The sequence below is a fragment of the Lynx canadensis genome, chromosome C2 (genome assembly GCF_007474595.2).
Source record: "Lynx canadensis isolate LIC74 chromosome C2, mLynCan4.pri.v2, whole genome shotgun sequence".
NCBI classification, from domain to species: Eukaryota; Metazoa; Chordata; class Mammalia; order Carnivora; family Felidae; genus Lynx; species Lynx canadensis.
In genome coordinates, this window is record NC_044311.2 from 144,912,144 (window position 1) to 144,933,490 (window position 21,347).

At 38.8% G+C, this 21,347-nt stretch overlaps 2 protein-coding genes across 2 annotated transcripts; both read right to left on the reverse strand.

Moving 5' to 3' along the window:
* Positions 1-7,239: 7,239 nt before the first annotated feature.
* On the reverse strand, positions 7,240-12,154 carry LOC115522950 (keratin-associated protein 21-1-like). The gene is made up of 2 exons (XM_030328491.1): positions 12,129-12,154; positions 7,240-7,576 (listed from the first exon to the last, which is right to left on the reverse strand). Exons 1-2 carry the CDS (start codon positions 12,152-12,154, stop codon positions 7,240-7,242), a joined length of 363 nt encoding a protein of 120 aa, XP_030184351.1.
* Positions 12,155-19,669: 7,515 nt separating this feature from the next.
* Positions 19,670-19,951, reverse strand: LOC115522951 (keratin-associated protein 21-1-like). Its single transcript, XM_030328493.1, has one exon. It carries the CDS (start codon positions 19,949-19,951, stop codon positions 19,670-19,672), a length of 282 nt encoding a protein of 93 aa, XP_030184353.1.
* Between the last annotated feature and the right edge of the window lie 1,396 nt (positions 19,952-21,347).

A 21,347-nucleotide genomic window follows, 5' to 3' on the forward strand; every position in this document is an offset into this window, starting at 1 on the left:
GCTCCATCCAATGAACCATGAGATTGCGACCTGAGACCAAATCAAAAGTCGGATGCTCAACCCACTGAGCCACCCAGGTGCCCCAATCAATAAACACACTTATCCAAAGTTGTGGTCACCCATATTTCTAGGAGGACACAAACCTTGAAACCAATGATGGCTGTGATATAAAGAAAACCAGACTTCTCAGTAAATAAGATATTTTATTAAGAAATTGCTATTTTTGCTCCATTGTAGTATACTCCAGTTGGATAATCCTCCTGTGCTTGTACAAATAGCCACAGTACAGAGACAAATATATAAGAATTTACGATTGAAAAGTGATCAGAATAAGATCTTCTCTCTTCAGTGATGTGATGAAACTACTTGGTCTCCATCAACTGCAAAAAGCTTCTTCGACCTGTAGGCAGGTTCTTGACAGACAATAATAATTCTTTACTTTGCGATGAAGTTCATGGATGGGGAGATTGCAATTGGACTTGGACTTGTAGCGATCGTTTCAAAGGGGCAGTACGAGGAATATCATCTTCTGTAGGCAAAATGGTTAGTAGCCACAGCCATAGCCGCAGCCATAGCGGGAGCTGAACCCACAGCCATATCCGCCTTTGGAGCCATATCCACGGCCAGAGCCATAGCCACAGCCAGAGCCACAGCCAGAGCCACAGCCACAGCCATAGCGGGAGCTGAACCCACAGCCATATCCGCCTTTGGAACCATATCCACGGCCAGAGCCATAGCCACAGCCAGAGCCACAGCCAGAGCCATAGCCACAGCCAGAGCCACAGCCATAGCCACAGCCAGAGCCACAGCCAGAGCCACAGCCAGAGCCACAGCCGCAGCCATAGCGGGAGCCATAGCCACATCCATATCCACAGCCACAGCCAGAGCCACAGCCGCCACAGGAGTTTCCGTAGTAGTTACAACACATGGTGTTGGGAGGTGAGTTTTCAGTTGAGGTGTAGGAGGATATTCTGAAGTCTGGATACCATCTCCTCTTCCAGGACCTTTATATACTCCCAGGGATGTATGGCTCATACCTCACATGGGCTCTGCTCTCTCATTTTACAACTATTTGCCTAATATTAGCTCACCCTGTGTACAACAAGTTTATTTAAATGCCCTAATTTACTTGCTAAACTAGGAATTTTCTAAGGCTTTAAAACCAAATAAAGATACATCTCCTAAGCACCCAAACATATAAGACCATAATTTTCACTTCCATAATTGCATTTCATGACCATGACATATCACATCACCAAAATATGTTTGACCTATAAATATAAGTTTGGTTGGGGTTTTTTTGTTGTTGTTCTTTCAATACCTCAGAAATCATCCACAAAACACAAAGTTCTACTCACTACTATTAATATCCTCTGTACCATCATCATCATCATCTTCATCACCATAATCATCATCGTAGCATCTTGGTGTCTTTTTTACCCTTTCTTAGTATTTTGTTTTTTCCATCATAATCACTCTGAAGCACTTCTCATGATTTTGCACAAGAAATTAAATATTTCAACACGTTATAGCCTCGCCTGGAAACATTCTTATTCTCTCTGGAGGAGTGCGAGTCTATCCCAACCTTTTCTGGTCAGGTTATTATATTCTCTTCCCTTTTTTTTTTTTTTTTTTGTATTTTGTTGTTGTGGTTGTTTGTTCTTTTGTTGTTGTGGTGGTGGTGGTGGTTAAAATCCAGATGAGTACATTATTTAATATTTATTATTTAAACAGAGAGCAAACTTTTCCAAGGGTTTCAATTTAGAGCAAGAAAAATGCCTTGGTTCAACAACTTCTTTGTTAAAGTCCATTTCTTTAAAAAAAAAGTGTTTATTTATTTTGAGAGAAAGAGACAGACAGCAGGGGAGGGACAAAGAGAGAGGGAGAGAGAGAATCTCAAGCAGGCTCTGCACTATTAGTGAGGAGCCCAACACAGGGCTTGATCTCACAAACTGTGAGATCATGACCTGAGCTAAAATCAAGAGTCAGACACAACCGTCTGAGCCACCCAGACACCCCTAAAGTCCAGTTCTTAAACATAAGTCTGTTCATAAATTTTCTCCCACTGCTCCCATCTTTGTACTATCTATCCAAACTTCCCACTAAAATGTAGCCACTCAATAATTAATTCTTCCAGGCTCTGCAATATTTTTTGATTTTATTGTCACCTGTCTTCTCTGACAAACAATATTTTAATAATGATATTTACCTGTACTGCTTTTGTTGGATGCCTTGCGTCATGACATTAATAATAGTGACCTTTCCATGGTATTTATTATTCATCCTTACTTTTAATTTGATATCCTCTTTTACCACCATTTCCCTTATGCATGGGCTTCTGGTCCAGGACATCTCTCTAATTAACAATCTTTCCTTGCTTTTCCCTAAGTTTTGGGCTTCTTGTGGTTACTTTATCCTACATCTTTGCTTTTCACCTTATACACTATTAAATCTTATCTGCTGCCACTGATTTGACCACTGTAAACACACAGATGACTCCTAAAACTAAAGACCTCTATATCAGTCTGATTCTAATCAGGAGACAGAAACCACATAGTAGGATAAACAGAAATTTTAATGTGAAACAAAATTATTAAACCATGATAAAAGAGTAGCTACACGATATGAGGAAATTCTATATGGTACCCTAAGAATGTGACAGACTACTCAAAAAATTTAAAGAAAAAACTTGAAAAGATTAGTTCAGCCCACTAGAAAGCAGAGAAGTTCACCGGTTTGGCCAGACCAGGGTAGTTCCGCAGTCATTGACCAAGTAGGAGACAACTCTTTCCGGAACGCAGATGAAAAACAAGCAACCGATGGTGTGGGCGTGTAGAGGGCCTGGGAAGCTCTGGGATACAGGCAGACAGAGGATGGGGAATTCCTGTAGAGGGAATCTGGGTGTCTTTGAGGGCAGGAGGTCAACAGGGATTCGTGGATGAGAAGTCTTCAAGGTACAGGTTTCCATACGGAGGGGAGCCAATAAAGATTCTTGTCAGTCTGAGGCTCTGGCATCACTGAGGATCCCTCACATCCTCAACTCTTGACTGAGTAGAGCTTCCCCAGATGTCTTCACATCCACACTACTGAACACCCTCCCCTTCCCTCCAGTGCTGCACCCAAAAAATTCAGAACCACTTCCTCTTGCGATGTCCCAACACCCCCCGCTAGTGAGAAAGCTTCATACCATGCTCACAGCAAAGAAAAAAATGCCTAAAGGAATCCCATGTGTCATCACAGAGCATCTACTGAAGGGGGAGTTTGAAGCTGAGAGGCAGTAAATTGATGACTGATACATGTCTCCCCCAAGTTTCAGAGGCTCTGTAATAGAAATAGCTTTCCATGGCACACAGATGGATTCCGTTTCCGGCTGAGCCACTTGCTAACGATTTGACCAAGGAAAATGTCCTCAGATTTGTGAGCCTCAGTTTTTATAACCTCTAAATTGGAACAAAAATAACTACATGTATTTAAAATTTTGTCAAAATGTCTGTAGAAAATATATAGGAGATACAAAGACTATAGCACAGATCCTGATGTATAGTGGAGACTCAATACATTCTATTTTTCCTTTCCCCCTTTCTTTGATCCACATACAAGGAATCCCAAATAACAGCAGCTTTTCAAATACCTACATTTACTTATACCGATATATTTATTGTACTAAAATTTTAAGATGTTGTGTAATGTTGCTCTGGTTTCAAGTGCGTCTGTGTTAATTAATGTTTTTCATAATAAGTTTTCAAAAGTGACCCAACTCCCTCAGAAAACAAACTACCATGCAATTGGCCTCAGTGCACCTTGTTGGGTGCATTTTAAATCATATTTTTATAAACATGTAGTATCAAACCATACATCACAGGGCTTAGCTTCATAGCATATTTTGAAGATCAGTGGTCATAAACATCTATTGAGGTTACAGTCCCCTCCCTTGGGAATAGGCCTATGTATTTAATAGGGAGAAAGTAAATTTCTGCATTCCCAGAGTTCCACAGTTTACTATGGAAGAGTAAAGTCAGTTACTGCTTGGCGGTGTGACCATACTACAGCTGAATGTTTCAAGAGTGATGAGTAATGTGTCGTTGTACGGGGGCTCCTGCTGATTCACGAGATTATACATTAAAAGTTCTATGAGAATCACACTGACAGCAAATATACTTTTTCCCTCTTTTCCCTCTTCCTGCTTAGATGTCAATTGAATCTGAGTCAAAATGTGATTTGGTCCAGCTCCTCCCACACGACTAGGCAGTATTCGCTACTGTAAAATGCTTTATTGGCTGAAAACATTCCTTTTCCAGTTGTCTGTATGTGAGCCGTGAAACCATTTGGTGAAACTATCAAATTGTGAATTAAAAATGTCATTTAACAGAGACTGACACTCAGAAGGGTTCAGTGCCAAATTAAAATTGCATTTCCAAGTTTGCTTGATGTGACATATAATCTGTACTATTGTATTACATAATAATATAATAGGGAGATACAAGTAACCTCTCTTTTAATAGTTTCAGTATTGGGGAACTCTCAATTTATTGTTTCAAACAATCTCATTTTATTGTGAAATCTCTTTTTGTTAGTAGTTTCTATATGATTCAAATCTCTCAGAATCCTCCATGGAAAATTCCTAGTGTAACTTAAGATCCTTGCAAATGCCATATTTCTTTTCCCAACTCCTCCCTAGTATTTTCCCCCATGAAGTCTGTAATGCAGCCTTTGGTTAATATGGAATATTTCTATCTTACTTTGTCTAGGTTTTCTTCATGTTTATTTTTTTTCTTTTTATTTTATGTATTTTTTTAATTTTAAATTCCAGTATAGTTAACATATAGTGTTATGTTAGTTTCAGGTTTGCAAAATAGGGATTCAACAATATCAGACATCCTCCAGTGCTCATCACAAGTGTACTCCTAAACCCCCATCACCTATCTAACCCACCCCACGACCCACCTCCCATCTGGTAACCATCAATGTATTCTCTATAGTTAAGAGTTTGTGTCTTGGTTTCTCTCTCTCTCTCTCTCTCTCTCTCTCTCTCTCTCTCTCTTTTCCTTTTCTAATTTGTTTTGTTTCTTAACTGTCTCTGCACAGTCAAGGAAACCATTGACAAAACTAAGAGGCAACCTACTAAATGGGAGAAGATATTTGCAACTGATATAGCCATTAAAGTGCTAGTACCCAAAGTATATAACAAACCTATGCAACTCAACACCCAAAAAGTAAATAATCCAATTAGAAATGGGCAGAAGACATGAACAAACATTTCTCCAAAGAAGGCATCCAAATGGCCAACAGTCACATGAAAAGATGTTCAACAACACTCAACACCAAGGAAATGCAAATCAAAACCACAATGAGATATCACCTCACACCTGTCAAAATGGATAAAATCAAAAACACAAGAACCAACAAGGGTTGGCAAGAATGTGGAGGAAAAGGAACCCTCTTGCATTGTTGGTGGGAATGCAAACCGGTGCAGACTTGTCTAGGTTTAAGCTTCTGCTGATACTACAGCCTTACTTTGCTAATATGGTTACTATTGCCATATTACCTCAGCCTCATGCCTTGTCTCCTTCCTATAGGATAAGGTAATAAAATATATTCATTATCTCTGGCCATCTTCCAAATCTATAAAAAGTTTTTCATTTCACTTCTTTCCTATCATTAAGAACATTACCACTTTTTTCAGTGACTCTGATTTTATGCCTTGCAGGCATTGTTTACATTATAGGATCAACACTTTTTAAAAATTAGAATAGGGGGAGGTGTTAAGAGTCAGACAGATCTAACTGGCTCCTATGTGTTTTAATTTCTCTGTAACAACCAGAGTAAGTAGTAACATAGCCCATACCCAGACACCCTCAGAGCTGAATAACCTCTATGACACCAAAATCCATTTTTGCCTGTTATATTTTAAAACTGTCACATATTAAGATGTTAGCCTCCTTTTAATTCCATACATGTTCATCTAATTCTGGTCCCTGGAACCAGGAAACCAATATTAATCTCTCTTCCATGTAACAAGTATTTTAAAATATGGGAAGAAAATGGTGGTGTCAACACAAAGTGCTATGAGGTACACACTTGTAAGTACCCCCTCTCATAGCCTCTTCCTCCCTTCCCCCCGTCTCCGAGCTGCCCTTACAAATTTCCAAGTCCAGACCAGACACTATACCCCCTTCAATTATTCCAACATGCTCCAAACAAGTTACCTTTCTTCCAATCTTCCATAGTCCAATCCACACACGCGGAAACACGGAAATGGTGTGAATTTGTGTTTAGTATTGATATGAAAGATGGAAAAAAGATGGAAAAAAGACAGAAAGGAAAGAAGTTGCAAAGACAAGAACAAATGGCTGGATAAACCAATAAGTATCTTAAAACAAAATCCAAGCAAATCTTAACACCTTATAACACAAGGCTTTGCGTGACCTGGCCTCTACTCACCTCTCCAGTCTAGATGGTTTCTGCTCTCCTGTCCCCAGACCTCCTTACAGTCCCTAAGCATACTAACCTCCCATCTGCTGAGAGCTTTGCGCCTGTTCTCCCTCCTGCCTCCAACATTCTTCCCCTTATTCTAGCATCTATCCATTTGCCAAATATCAGCCTACTTGTCACTTCTTCAGACTTTTAACCTGATCTTCCTATCTGAAACAGCACCATATTATTTTTTTAATTGGACTTTACATTTTATTTTATATTTTTCTAAGGTGGCTCCATGCCCAGCATGGGGCTGGAACTCACCACCCCAAGGTCAAGAGTCATATGCCTACCAACTGAGCCAGCCAGACACCCCTGGACTTTACATTTTAGAGCAATTTTATGTTAACAGCAAAATCAAACAGAAGGTTCAGCTTACACAGTGGTTACCCAACCTTCCAGGGAAGCCACAAATACTAACATCGGTGATGAATCTGGCCCAAAGGACTCAATAACTTTCAGGAACAAGTGAAATTTATGTATTGAAAAAATATACTTTTATCCCACATATGGAGTTTTTATGCTCATGGACAATACAAAACCATAGAACAGGATAACCAAGAATTTACATTTTGAACATAACCAGAATCAAATCTTCTGTTTTCATGTAACATAATGGAAACATTCATAATTCCTCAATAACAGGTTCTCTGAAGTAAACACAGGTGGTATCCAATTCTTACTTGCATGTAGAGATAATAAAATGAAGCATCTTTTAGGGAAAAATGTTAATCTTGAAATATTTCTTCAGAGGCATACAATATTCTAGGAGCAAGAAGAACAGCATTTTCTGTAGCAAAATGGTCGGCAGGTACAGCAGCCACTTCCATAGCCACAGCCATATCTGGAACCATAGCCACAGCCACAGCCAGAGCCATATCCACAACCATATCCACAGCCATAGCCACAGCCACAGCCAGAGCCATATCCACAACCATATCCACAGCCATAGCCACAGCCACAGCCAGAGCCATATCCACAACCATATCCACAGCCATAGCCACAGCCACAGCCAGAGCCATATCCACAACCATATCCACAGCCATAGCCACAGCCACAGCCAGAGCCATATCCACAACCATATCCACAGCCATAGCCACAGCCACAGCCAGAGCCATATCCACAACCATATCCACAGCCATAGCCACAGCCACAGCCAGAGCCATATCCACAACCATATCCATAGCCATAGCCAGAGCCATATCTGGAACCATAGCCACAGCCAGAGCCATATCCACAGCCCCCGTAAGAGTTTCCATAATAGTTGTAACACATGGTGGCAGAGGGTGAGGTTTCCGTTGAGGGAAAGAGTGCTTCCAAAGTTTGAATGTCACCTACTACCCTGCAACCTTTATATACTGACAAGGAAGGGCCAGGGCATGTAATGAATTTTGTGATTCATGCAATAAATATTTATTTGATATCTAGCATGTATAAGTCACTCCTGTCAGTTGATAATGAGAGGACTTGATCTTTTCACAGCTATAGCATCTATCTTAAATGAAACAATTATTATAGACTCCAGTTTTATTGGGAAACCATGTTTGGTTTTTGTCACCCAGGAATTGTCTTGAGCCAATTACAAATCTGTCGAGAAAGTTTCCATCAATTATCCAATCATCTGAGCACATGATTCCAACGATATATGTAACAAGGCTCTGTGGAGGGTAGCAAAGTTTAGGTTTGGAAATATGACTATTAAAATAAGCTTGACTAATTACATTGACTAGCTTACTAAATACTACATAGGGGATTTCATTGGAACTTAATGCTGCCCAATTCAGAACCTCAACATTCTATGTTGTAGAGTTCCTATGAATCCAAATACCCATGCATATGATATTCTGATAATTTTACCCCAAGAGCCATTCCTCAATAAATTTTTATCAACTCCAGGTATTCATTTAGTTCAAACAGAACAACACACACACATACAAATACCCTTTAAAGACTGTTGAGGCGCGCCTGGGTAGCTCAGTTGGTTAAGCATCCAATTTCAGCAACTTCAGCTCAGGTCATGATCTCATGGCTCGTGAGCTCATGCCCCATGTCAGGCTCTGTGCTAACAGCTCAGAGCCTGCAACCTGCTTCAGATTCTGTGTCTCCTTCTCTCTCTGTCCCTTCCCCACTCATGTTCTGTCTCTCTCTCTCTCTCTCTCTCCCTCCCTCTCTCTCTCTCTCCCTCCCTCTCTCTCTCTCTCCCTCCCTCTCAAAAATAAGTAAACTTTAAAAAAATGTTAAAAAAGACTTGAAATTTTTGCAAATCACAAATTTCCTTCAGACATTTTAATCTATGTGACCCCAATAAAATTGTGAAAGAGGTAGATAACTTGTAATATGGAAACTGGAGTACAAAGAGGTTTAGGAACCTTACTGAAAGCTCCACAGTTAATACATTACAAAGATCAAGTGTCTGTTCTTCGTTTCATTACATCAAGTGTCCCTTTCTACTCATTAGAGGCTTAAACACTTATTGTTTCTTATGGTGACCCATTTCGCTGTGAAATTACTCTGTTATAAAATCGCCACACACTTTCAAGTCTCATTATTCCCAGTGTCACTTTGGGTCCTAGGTAAAATTTATTTCAATGTTGTGTTCACAAGCCAGTCTCCTCAAGTATGTCTGAGAGTGCCTCTCGACCTTTCTTTCACTTTCTCTCTACAGCGGTCTACTCTTAATACCTACTGGTATGACTGTCTCCTAATCTCTGTTGATATACAGAAATGATATAGGGGTCACCCAAGTCAACCACACCTCTTATCAGATAATTTAGAGAACAGTAGAGAAAAGCCTGTTGTAAACTATCACACACACACACACACACACACACACACACATACACGCGCGCGCGCACGCAAATAGCACCTCAGGACAATATACACTTATTCTTTCCAGTCTAAGTGGATCAAAAGTCTAAGCACAGCCTACCTAGGATCTCTGTTCGGGTTTCATGATATTACACTCAAAATATCAGCCAGGACATCTGAAAAATCTCTTTCTGTGAAACTTGAGTTTCCAGATTTAGCCAGTACGCCCCAAATATTGCATGAAACATACTAAAAAGTTATCTGGTTTTCATCTAAAATTCAGATTTATTCATCTTGAGTTTTATCTTCTAACCCCAAACATAACATAATCACAGGAATGCTATCCCATCATCTTTGCAAAGGTAAAAGGCAAGTTACAAGACCTGCTCACACTGAAGAGGAGGGAAGCATACAAGGATGCATGTCATTAGAGGTCACCTTTGAATTCAGCCTACCGACACCTGTGAATTTATTCCTTAAGTCCAACTAGTGATTACATTTCCTCCAGCTTTGATGATATCTATTGCAATAAGGCTCTAGGCTATAGACCTTTCCTGAAACGTATTACATCTTTTTCCCCTGTTCAGAGGCTATTTCCCTTTATGATGGACCAACTTCTATTCATCTTTCATATTTCAGCTAGAAGTTTCTCTCTCTTTCAGAAATATGCCTGACTCTTCTTTGTTTATTCTTTGTCTTGGGCTCTCTTCTGTTTTTTCCTTCTGTATTTTTCAAACACCTTTGTTATAATTATATTATAGCAATATTCTGATCTTTGTAGCTTGTAGGGTTTTGTGTATGTGTCTTTTCCACACTTTTAGAAAGTGGGGCTAAAATATTTTAATTCTCTGTCCATAGAACATAATGAAATGTCCCTTATTAGGTACTCAACAAATGTGTGATGATTAAGACTACTCATTCCTCTAATTTATAAGAAGTGATTCTATTTCTTCCAAGGAGAATAATCTATCATCATCCTCTTGTGTCCTTCCTTTTTCCAAGCCTGCAATTTCTTTCAAGATTCAAGGAATACTGGGATGCCTGGGTGGCTCAATCAGTTGAGCATCTGACTCTTGGATTTGGCTCAAGTCATGATCTCATGGTTCCGTGAGTTCAAGACCTGCATTGGGCTCTGCATGGACAGCGTGGAGTCTACCGGGGATCCTCTCTCTCTCTCCCTGTCTCTCTTACCTTCCCCACTCCCACTGTCTCTGTCTCTCTCAAAATAAATAAATAAACTTTAAAAAAAGATTCAAGGAATATTAAGAACACTGAATTTATTTAACCATGGGTGGTTGAATTTTGACTCCAGTTCTAACAGTCTTTCTGCCTCCCAAATGAAGATAGGATCTCTCAATCCAAAACATATTACATCTGGCTTCTCCCCCTAGATTTGGCAACATAAAAGTTTGTGGTCCTGTATTTTCCTGGTATTAGCATCACCATTATCACAATCAGGTCTCAAAGCTCAAATCCATTTCTAACCTATAGCATCCTACAATAGAACAGCAAATGGATATGTAACACTGGTTAATTCTACCTCTCCCCCAAAATAACCCTAGTAATAGGGTTTTAGATCTATCCCGTGATAGAGCATCTAATGAGGGAATCACTCTTGTTTCAGATGGTGTCACATTGAAAGATCTCTTGTGTTGAGAAATTTGTATGTTATGATCACCCATTCACCCCACCCTGATTAGTGTCTCTGGAAAGACACAGAACACATCTGTAATGCTAGTCTTATTGATTTTGCTATACCAGCCTTTCAGATATATAACTGCATATACTACCCTGAATTCCTTACCATTCTATGTGCAAAGAAAAAATATGTACTTTTCAGATATTACCTTCTCTAGGATTTTCTCCCATCTTCTTTACTGATGATGTTTAAGATCTTATAGGTTCTACCTTCACAAAGCTCCTGATGCTCGTCTGTTCCCTTTCATTATCTATCCTACCATCTAAACTCAGGTTCATTTAACCAGTCCCCAGGTCATTTCTGTACCTCATTATTGAGCCTTCTTTCCCTCCCCTTACAGCCCATTTTTTTCACGAGCATCATTTTCCCAAAGCAGATTTTCGAGGCGTGTGTGTGTGTGTGTGTGTGTGTGTGTGTGTGTTGAATACATGAGTGTGGTTAACACGGAAAGAGTGAAATGGATAGCTCCAGGATCATGAAACACAAATGCTTAAGAACAAACCTTTGAGTAAAATGAAGTAAGAACACATGACTCAGCCAAGAAGTTTCAATATTTTAGGGATGAAATACAAGATATGTAATATTCAGTATGTCATGGATACTGACCAGTCATAATGGAAGCCAGACATACATAACCAGAATGAAGAGTTTAGCATGAGCCCTGTCAATCTCTGAGGAGGTCACAGAAATAATACACAAAAATATGTCAATGACATGTATGACAGAAAAGATACACAAACTTGGGAGGAGCAGTAAAACGTGTTTTACTTGGAAATCATCACAATAGAGAAACATAGAATAAGAAGATAACAAGTTTAACCTTGGACAATGGCAAAAATGAGGTCTTCCTTCCAAAAACATAGAATAACTCAGACCCCCTCCGTTACAATGAAGACTTTCAAGAAGACAGTCAGTTTACTGCAGACTCTGACTACTCTCTTCATTCAGATCTGGTGTGATTATGGGACACTGAAACAAAAATGGCTTGGAATAATCGTCCTAGAGAAAAAGATGTATTTCAGCTATGTTCTAGCAGCAAGATGAATAACATCTTCTGTAGGAAAATGGTCTGCATCCACAGCAGGCAGAGCCATAGCCAGACTTGTATCCACAGCCATATCCACAGCCATAGCCACAGCTACCACATGAGTTTCTATAGTAGTTGCAACACATGGTGGCAAGAAATGGAGCTTCAGTAGTTCTTTAGAAGAGCAGATGGAGGTTTCTGGAGTCTGAATGTCACGTCTTGCCCTGAGACCTTTATATACTACCAGAAAAGGGCGGAGCACACAACACAGACTTTGTAGCCGCATTACCACAGCAATTTCATTTTTAAAAAGCTCATCATTTTAAGGACAACTTTTTTCAGGTAGTTATAGCCAGGATTTGGCCCTAACTAGTCACGAGAATTACAGGAAAACAGACGTAACCCTCGTATTATAGGTCTGTGGAATGTTAACAAACCTAATTTAGATTTTCACTCGAGGGGGCACTAGCCCTCCTGCAATTCCAGATAAACATACATGGGCACTGAGAGACGCTCCAGCATCTCCTCTCAGGTTCAACAGGAAAGCATTGTGGCTGGAAGTGAGAGGCAAACAGCAGGTGTATTAGGTGACACATTCTCCGGTTATATCTACAAGAAAGTGGAGGGAACCCAGGTAGAATGGCTACTGCGGTGTGGCTGGAGCAAGAGACAGGTGAGGAGAAGATCTAAGTTAGTATAAATCAGGGATCTGATGCAAAATATCAAAATAAAAACAACCATTATTTTATCCAATATAATATAATCCACTCTATTTAAGACATTTTTCAGTATGACATATATTTTTAAATGTTTATTACTTATTTTTGAGAGAGAGAGAGACAGAGTGTGAGCAAGGGAGGGGCAAAGAGAGAGGGAGACACAGAATCCAAAGCAGGCTCCAGGCTCCAAGCTATCAGCACAGAGACCAATATGGGGCTTAAACTCATGGACCACTAGATCATGACCTGAGCCGAAGTCAGGCATTTAACCAACTGGGCCACCCAGGTGCCCCAGTATGACATATTGTTTTGAAATATCTGCCACTTGCATTGCCAAAATTTTATCTTCCTCACATTCTACTGATTCATTAAAACACAGCTTAGACTATACCCTGTATAGGAAGCATTCCTGGAGTACATGTATTAAGCATAATTCCTCTGTTCTTCCATAGTTTACCTTTATTGTGGTACTGAATATGTTGTATTAGCATGCTGTGTTTTAATTATCTGATTCCCTTCATCGATTGTGTGTTATTTAAGGCCAATAACTGTCTTTATTTTCTGTGAATCTAAAGAACTAGGTAACTCACTAACTGTTGAACGAGAGTCTATGAGATTTCTTCCACCTGTAAAATTATTGTTTTTTTAATGGATAGGATGTTATATAAGAAAAATAATTATTAGAAGAACAACAATAATTATTATTAACATTTATATTTCTTTCTATAGCTTTTGAGTTACACTCAGATTTATCACTTCATCTGAATCTGACAAAAACAACATAAAGTAGGAAATTGTGGTGTGCATTTTTACACACGTTCCAGATGAGAAAAAGGAGGCTGAGGATACTTAAGTCTTGCCCAAGGATGATAAGTTATTTAGGGGTAGAGTTGAATTCTCTCAATCCTCCCTATAACATAAAAGCTAGGACAGGACCCATGAATTTTTTTTTTCATGAATTATTATTTCCTTCAGTGTTTCAAAAGTGAAATATTCACTTTGTCTGACTGAGATTGCCAGTATTTTGCAACTTTTCTCTTACACTTCTGTCATCTGGATTTTGTTTCTTTACGATCTTCACCTCACAGCCAAAGCAGACAACTCAGCCCCCTCTCAGACCTGCTCCAGGACTCCTCTTAAGCACCACATGGTGGTACTAGGACTGTCCCTCTGCATCTGCAATTTCTGTCTACTGAGAGTACAATCTTCATAACATTTTGTAAGTCAGCATTTAAGTAGAAATGACGGTAACTTTTCTAGACATCTCAAATTTTAGTCAATATAGATTAAAAGCATCCACAAGTATGATGTCAAAATTAAAACCTGAAACATTCTAGATTGCCTTCTAATTATGACTGTCCCAATTTTCATAATTCTTTCCACTAAAACATATTCAACATTGGCTCCATTCCTGAAAACTCCATGACCCCTTGACATTTCACATCACCTGCTTTCTAAACCATCTTTGGTATGATCGTATTTACCCTCATCGTTCCGTTGATTCTTTTTCCAGACAGTGACTAAACAATTAATGTTGCAAGATTTTTTGAAGACCTACATCATGCAAGTGCTATTCTAGGGCATAGGATATTGAATAAAAAGTATGTATCTAGAGCTCAAGGATGAGTTCTGTGCTTTAGAAACTCTAGGGAGAGTGAATCATCATTTCCATTAGACCATTCTTTATGTTTCCACCTCATGCTACATGAAATATTAGATTGTATTCAATGTTTGCTCTTCCTTCCCCATTAGCTCTTCAATATGCTGCAACCAATACCTATGGTTATCACCTGCCCCTTAATAAAAACTTTTTTTATTATAGATCTCACCCCTTCTGCCAAATCGAATGGAAACTTCTCTACTTATTAATAGAACTTGATACAAAAAAAAACAGGACCCAATCATCAGAAAATAAACTACTTTACTAATACCCATTAATTTGTTATGAAAAGTGCATTGACAAACACAATGTCAATTTACTTGGCATCAAAACATATGTCAGAGTTCATAACTATGGAATACATGTATGATAGATGTACAGAACATCTACCTTGGGAGTCTAACCTATGTATCTGACATGAGAATATTGGGATTATGGGTTAAAATTCTGGAATTATCAAAATACTGCCAATATTAATAGATATAATATATAAGGTTGAGCCATATACAAAGTTTTAGGTTAAAATGGTTAAATGTCAGCCACTTCACTATGAGCAACCTAATAATAAATATAATAACAAAAATGTACTGCATTCTCACAGTGGTAGAGTTTTGCATATTTTATTTATTTTGTACTTTCAACAATCCTGATTTAACACTCTTTTAGCATTTTACCTCTGAATATACTGAGGCTCAGAGGTGTTAAATAATATCAGCTAATAACTGATGGAGCTAAAGCACAAGTAGTGTGACTCTGGATCCTGGACCCTTAATCACTATCCACACAATTTTCTCCTTGGAAGTGTAATCATTGGGATGGCCTTGAGGAAATGATATTTTGCAGAAGGAGAATGTGGTTAAATCCAACGTTTCATGCAAGGGGAACGTAGATACCAACTTAAGCTCTAAAGATTTCTGGACATAAAGAAATATTGTAACCCCTCTTACTGATTTCTGTGGAGTTTTATTTTTCTTTTTCGGGTTTATAAATAATACATCCACATTTTAAAACTTTCAAAAAAGTAAGTTTATTCTCAATAACAAGAGGCATGTGGGCAGTGGCCTGCCATTTAATTGTTTAATGACATCTGCTGAAGGTAGGGGGTCTGATTTGCCAATTTCCATGATGTAAATATTCTTAGCATGACTAGTTTCAGATTAAATGGCTTACAAAATTCCTGAAAGTCTATATCATCTTTTGATACTCTAATAAATTAACTTTCATGTTTACAACTTAAATCAATATGCCACTTCTTTTGTGTTTGGGGTAAGGCAGGTATCCATCTTTTCTTTATCTTAAACAGTAAATTGATTAATCCCATTTACTGAACAAACTATCTCAAATGAAAACCTTGTTACTAAGCACCCCTGAAGTCTTTAGCACTGGCTATTGTGGTCTTACTTCCCCAGAATGATCTACTCCCTATACCTTGATAACAGGTGGACAAACATGGCTTCTCTTCTAGGCCGAAGTCCTCACTGGCCAGCTTGTTGTGACTTTATAGAGCCAAACTGTACAATAGGAATGTATCATTAAACACATACATTTTAGAATTTTCCAGTAGCCACATTTTTAAAAAATAAAAAGAAACAGATGAATTGATTTTATAGCATATTTTACTTAACCTAATATATTCAAAATATTATAACAATATTTAACCAATATTTTTTAATTATTTGATGTATAGTTTTAATTCTTTTTTATACCAAGTCTTTGAAATCTAGTGTGTACTTTATACTTCAATGCATTTCATTTTGGACTAGCCATATTTCAAGTGCTCAATGGTCATATCCCTCTAGTGGCTATCATCTTGGACAATGCAACTTAAGAGAATCTCAGAATTCCTATATGGGTGTAATACTGATTATAAGCTTTCCAACAGAGGTTACTACTTAAGCAGTAAGCTGTCAACTTATTCATTTCTTTTTAAAATTCCTCTTCCTTGAATTTTATTTTCCTTCACATGTAGCAGATCAATTTCAACTCATCCTTCATGGCTTTGCTCATATGTCATTCTCCTTTAGAAGCAATATCTTGTCTAGTACTCCTTTTCTACATTATGACTCATTTTGGCTTCTCCTTTGAATTCTTCCTCAGCATCCCTATAACACCTATAAACATGCATGCTATAATGTGAATGTATGATTTATTATTTTGTATCCAAATGAATATCTTTAATTATTGGAAGAAGGAACTGTGTGTTCTTTGTGCCTCTGTCCCCAACATCAATCATAACATGTAGCTGGATCATGGATGTTAAAATTTGTTAAATTACCAAAAGAACAAATGCCTGGTTTTATAATTTAGTACATCAACAATATGCAATAGCTCATCAAAGAAAAAGATCTTGAGTTTCTTCATGAAGAAGCTTTAATTCTTAAATCATTTCCTGATTATAAGAAGTAATCACTTTTATCAATGGTATCCATTTCCTCCATTATGTGACCCAATGTCTGAAGCCATATCTTCATTTTTCCCAGCCTTCCCTGATGAATGGTACACACACACACACACACACACACACACACGAACTATCTCTGATTTTATCAAACTATCTCTCTTTTACAATTTTAATTTCCTCATTTACTCAAGATGAGAGTCATAATTATTTTGGGTTTTTTTATTTTATATAAAAGAGTATTTTAATTCTTATCCTTAGGAACTACAAAGAATATACATGATTTGGAAATGAGACTGTACCAAACAATGGCCAAAGAAAAATCATCCACTCTATGCCTTTTCTTTGGTCTGGTCACTCAAAAATACGTTATCAGCTATGATTGCTGTTGCTTGTCACCTCACATTAATTTTATCCGTGTATTCTCCATAATCTACTGTCCCTTACATGTAAATTCTGGACCCCTTTTTCACATACTGGTATACCATATCTCTGAGGCCTGGTTGGAATACTGGTATTCTGCACCATGTTGTCTTTTGACTGACATCACCCACTTGGTATATTCCAGTCTCCCCTGACCACCACATCTCATTCATCGCTAGAGAAAATATTGTGACCAGGTTTTTCCCTTCCACCTGTCTCATGATGGGGTCCTGACCCACCCACCCACTTTTCCTATGATTTAGTCTTTGGTCTTCCCACCTAGCAAAGAACTTGTGGTTCCCTCCCTCTCTCACCAACTGTGACATTCTACACAATTGTTTGTTGAATAAGAGAGTCACAATATTTGTGATTTGAACATATATTTAATGTTACTTCGTGAAGACTGTTGTTTGGATATGTAAATGACCTTATAATACTTAAAAAAATCGTATCCCCACATTTTTAAAAATGTCTGTGATGACAAAGGCCATATGAAACAATGAGTAGATTTTCAACCACAAGCAATCATTAGAAGTAGCTTCTCTTCTTTGTAAGACTAAATGTATATTATGCAAAGCAGTCAGTCCTCAGCTCCGACTAACAAATCCATCACTGAAAACTGTCCAACTCTTGAAAGCACCCCGGTTTCCTCATCAGTAAGACACATTATATGCTGGGTATAGCCTCACTCCGGGGCTGACCTTGATGGCAGAACCATCTTCCTTGGAATTGGCCATGTTGTGGAGTCTCCAAACTCCAGGAACCTCAGATTCACACTTTGTGAAGTGACCTTTGTCATGGGGATGAGTCAGTGAGTCATTTTTCACCGCTGGTTGAAATTGAGTCTGAAAAGACATTTTTTATTGTAAGATCTACATGTTAGAGTTCTGGAAAGGCATATGAGGAAAAACCCTGAAGTCAGACCCCAACAAACTCGTAGACTCTCAAACTCAGAAAGGACTGGGCTTTTCATCCCATTCTTATCTGCACCGAGTAGGGCACTCAAAGACACCTTTAAAGCACTAGTCCTTGTACTTTCAAACTGGTAGTTATGGCACCACTGATCATACCCAAAACTTAATGAATTTCTCTTTCCTTTTACACTTCCTCCTGTCCTTTCTAGACTTTCTTACAACTGCCAAAATTTCAGATGACACAAAACTTCAAAATACTGCCCAGAACTGTATCCAATACTTCAAACTGCACTGTCTTCCCCAGGAGGCTGTTTTATTTCCACCATAACAATCATCCATTTAAATTTATTTTAATTATGGGTACCTGGGTGGCTCAGTCGGTTGAGCATCTGACTTCGGCTCAGGTCATGATCTCACGGTTCGTGAGTTCAAGCCCCGGGTCGGGCTGTGTGCTGACAGCTCAGAGCCTGGAGCCTGCTTCAAATTCTGTGTCTCCCTCTCTCTCTGCTCCTCCCCCGCTCAGGCTCTGTCTCTCTCTCTCTCTCTCCTTCAAAAACAAATTTTAAAAAAAACATTAAATTTATTTTAATTCTTACTTTTCTTTTTATTATCACCTACTAGAATGTAAACACTCTGACAGCAGGAAACCCGTCTACAATGTTGGACCTGTATCTTCAGTGTGTAAGACAGTTCCCTTTCAAAAATATTCAAAACTATTTGCCAGTTAAGTGACTAATATCAATTTCACAAACTCAATATATGCAAACAAATGTGTTTGCACTTCCATCAAAATGCAGATGACATGATACCACATTTTTATTCTACTTATCCTTTCCTTAGTTATTCATCCATCACCTGAGTCTGCTTCCAATTTCTCATTAATCCTGGGAACTCTCTTCCATTCCATTTATCCTTTAAGTGCTCAAGCCACACCTCCGCTCCTTTGGGCTTCTGTCACAGCCTCCTGAAGAGGTGACATCCCACTTCATCTTTCCCCTTCACCTCCATTCTAGATACAGTGTGATTTTCAGGACTCAGTTCTGAAATACTGTGTGAGGGCTGAGTATGAAGGATGCAAGAAATAGGTGGAGAAGACATTATCTCTGATGTACATAAGAGAAGAAATGCTTGTATTGTATCAAGGAGAAAAGTCGAGGGTTCATGAAATATATTGTCAGCTGGATTTCAAGAGACACCATAACACCTCAAAAAAAAGGAGTAATTCACAGGCAAGAACACAGAGATGTGTTAGAAGCAAAGAACCATTTTTATTGAGAATAAGGGATTTGCCTAGCTGTGGAATGTTAGGATCATTGCCACTGTCACAAAACAGAATCCAGATTAAGGGAGTAAAGCCCAACATATGGAAAACAGTAAGATGATACTACACAGCCACAAGATGCCATCCTACAAATGTTAATGGTGGTCAAATCTTCTACAAAGCATGCAATTTCCTAGATATAGAAGTCTTGGGGTATGGATTCTTGAATCAGCCTTCTCTTAAGGCGTGTCATTTCAGAAGCAAGTGGGGTTTGAACAGTGATGTTCTAGCAGCAAGAAGAATAACATCTTCTATAGAAAAATGGCCGGTAGGCACAGCAGCCGGAGCCATAGCCACAACCACAGCCATATCTGGGGCCATAGCCACAGCAGGAGCCATTTCCACAGCCAGAGCCACAGCCATACCGTGAGCCATATCCACAGCCACATCCAGTACCATAGCCACAGCCATAGCCTGTTCCATAACCACAGCCATAATAGGGGCCACATCCACAGCCATAGCCATATCCGCAGCCATAACCACAGGAGTTGCCGTAGTTGCAACACATCTTGTCAAGAGAAGAGAATTCACGTGGGTGTGAGAGGATGTGGTGAACTGTGTGTCTTCTACTAGCCTTGGACCTTTATATACTGTCAGTAATTGGCAGAACATTCCATTCATCCCCTGACATACCCAACAAATATGTAAGCACTTCTGGTATGCCACTCACTGTCAACAATCAATAAATGTCTTGGGAAATGTGACTTCATTCTGTTGGAGTCTCCAGTTATATTCAAAGAACAGCATTTTAATTTGCTCTGCCAAAGAATTCTCTCACTAGAATCATGTGCCATACATAAAACTGGTATGCATCTTCACAACTTGCTGTCATTTAATTTACCTTATATATCATCGTTGAGGGACATTTAGGAAAATTTTGTCCTCTTGATCTCTCCTCTTTCCTAAGCTATCTACCTGTCCCCATAGGGAAGGAAATAACTCCCATCTCCTTTCTGGAATCATTGCAAATTTTTGCCTGCCTTCTCACACCCAGATACCTACTGCAGATACCTACTAGCTCCATGTGTGATAAAGGAGGGAAGATGCTAATTCCAGTCATCAGAACAAACCCCAACAACACTGGAACTTCTGCTGTACAATACCAATAGTGTTGAGATCTAGAAACCTTGGTTTGAATCTCACATCTCTATATTCTCTCTTTATTGGTGTCTAATTCCAAATACTTCCTTTTTTTCTTAACTAAACCCTTTATGGAATCATTCCATTACCAGACATGAAGTCAAAAAGAAAGGAAGGAAGGAAGGAAGGAAGGAAGGAAGGAAGGAAAGAAAGAAGACAGATAGGAAGGAAGGAAGGAAGGAAGGAAGGAAGGAAGGAAGAGAGGGAGGGAGAAATGGAGGTGTCTCTGCTTTTTGTTTGTATGGTTGTTTCTTGGGATATTTCTGCTCATCTTGGTTGTCTATGCTTTACATCAATCACCATTTTATGAATCTGGCAGAATCCAAAATTTGGATTACTTTTGACTGTGACAACTAAAAAATCCAAGCTGCAAGGGAGTACAAACCCAGGAGAATCATTCCTTCTACTCCTCACTAAAATTTCCCATCAAAGAAATGTGGGACATCCAGTCTTTTCCTGAATGCTTTCAACCGGGAATTTCATAAAACTGCTGATTACCTTCCTGTGATCTTTCCTTAGTAGACATTTTTCCTTCAGTTGACAGTATTTCCTACTACTTTTAGACTGGGGTATGTGATCCCTCTGCTGTGATTCATACCTTACAAGGAGTTTAAGGAAAATATGCCCACTACAATTGTTCTGTAGCTTAATTTTCGCTACTTGTCTACCATTCTTGAAATTCACAACTATAAGCACTAATGCAAAAAATCCCTAGAATACACACTTTGCTTTTCTAACACCCTCTTTCTTGTCACAATACTCCT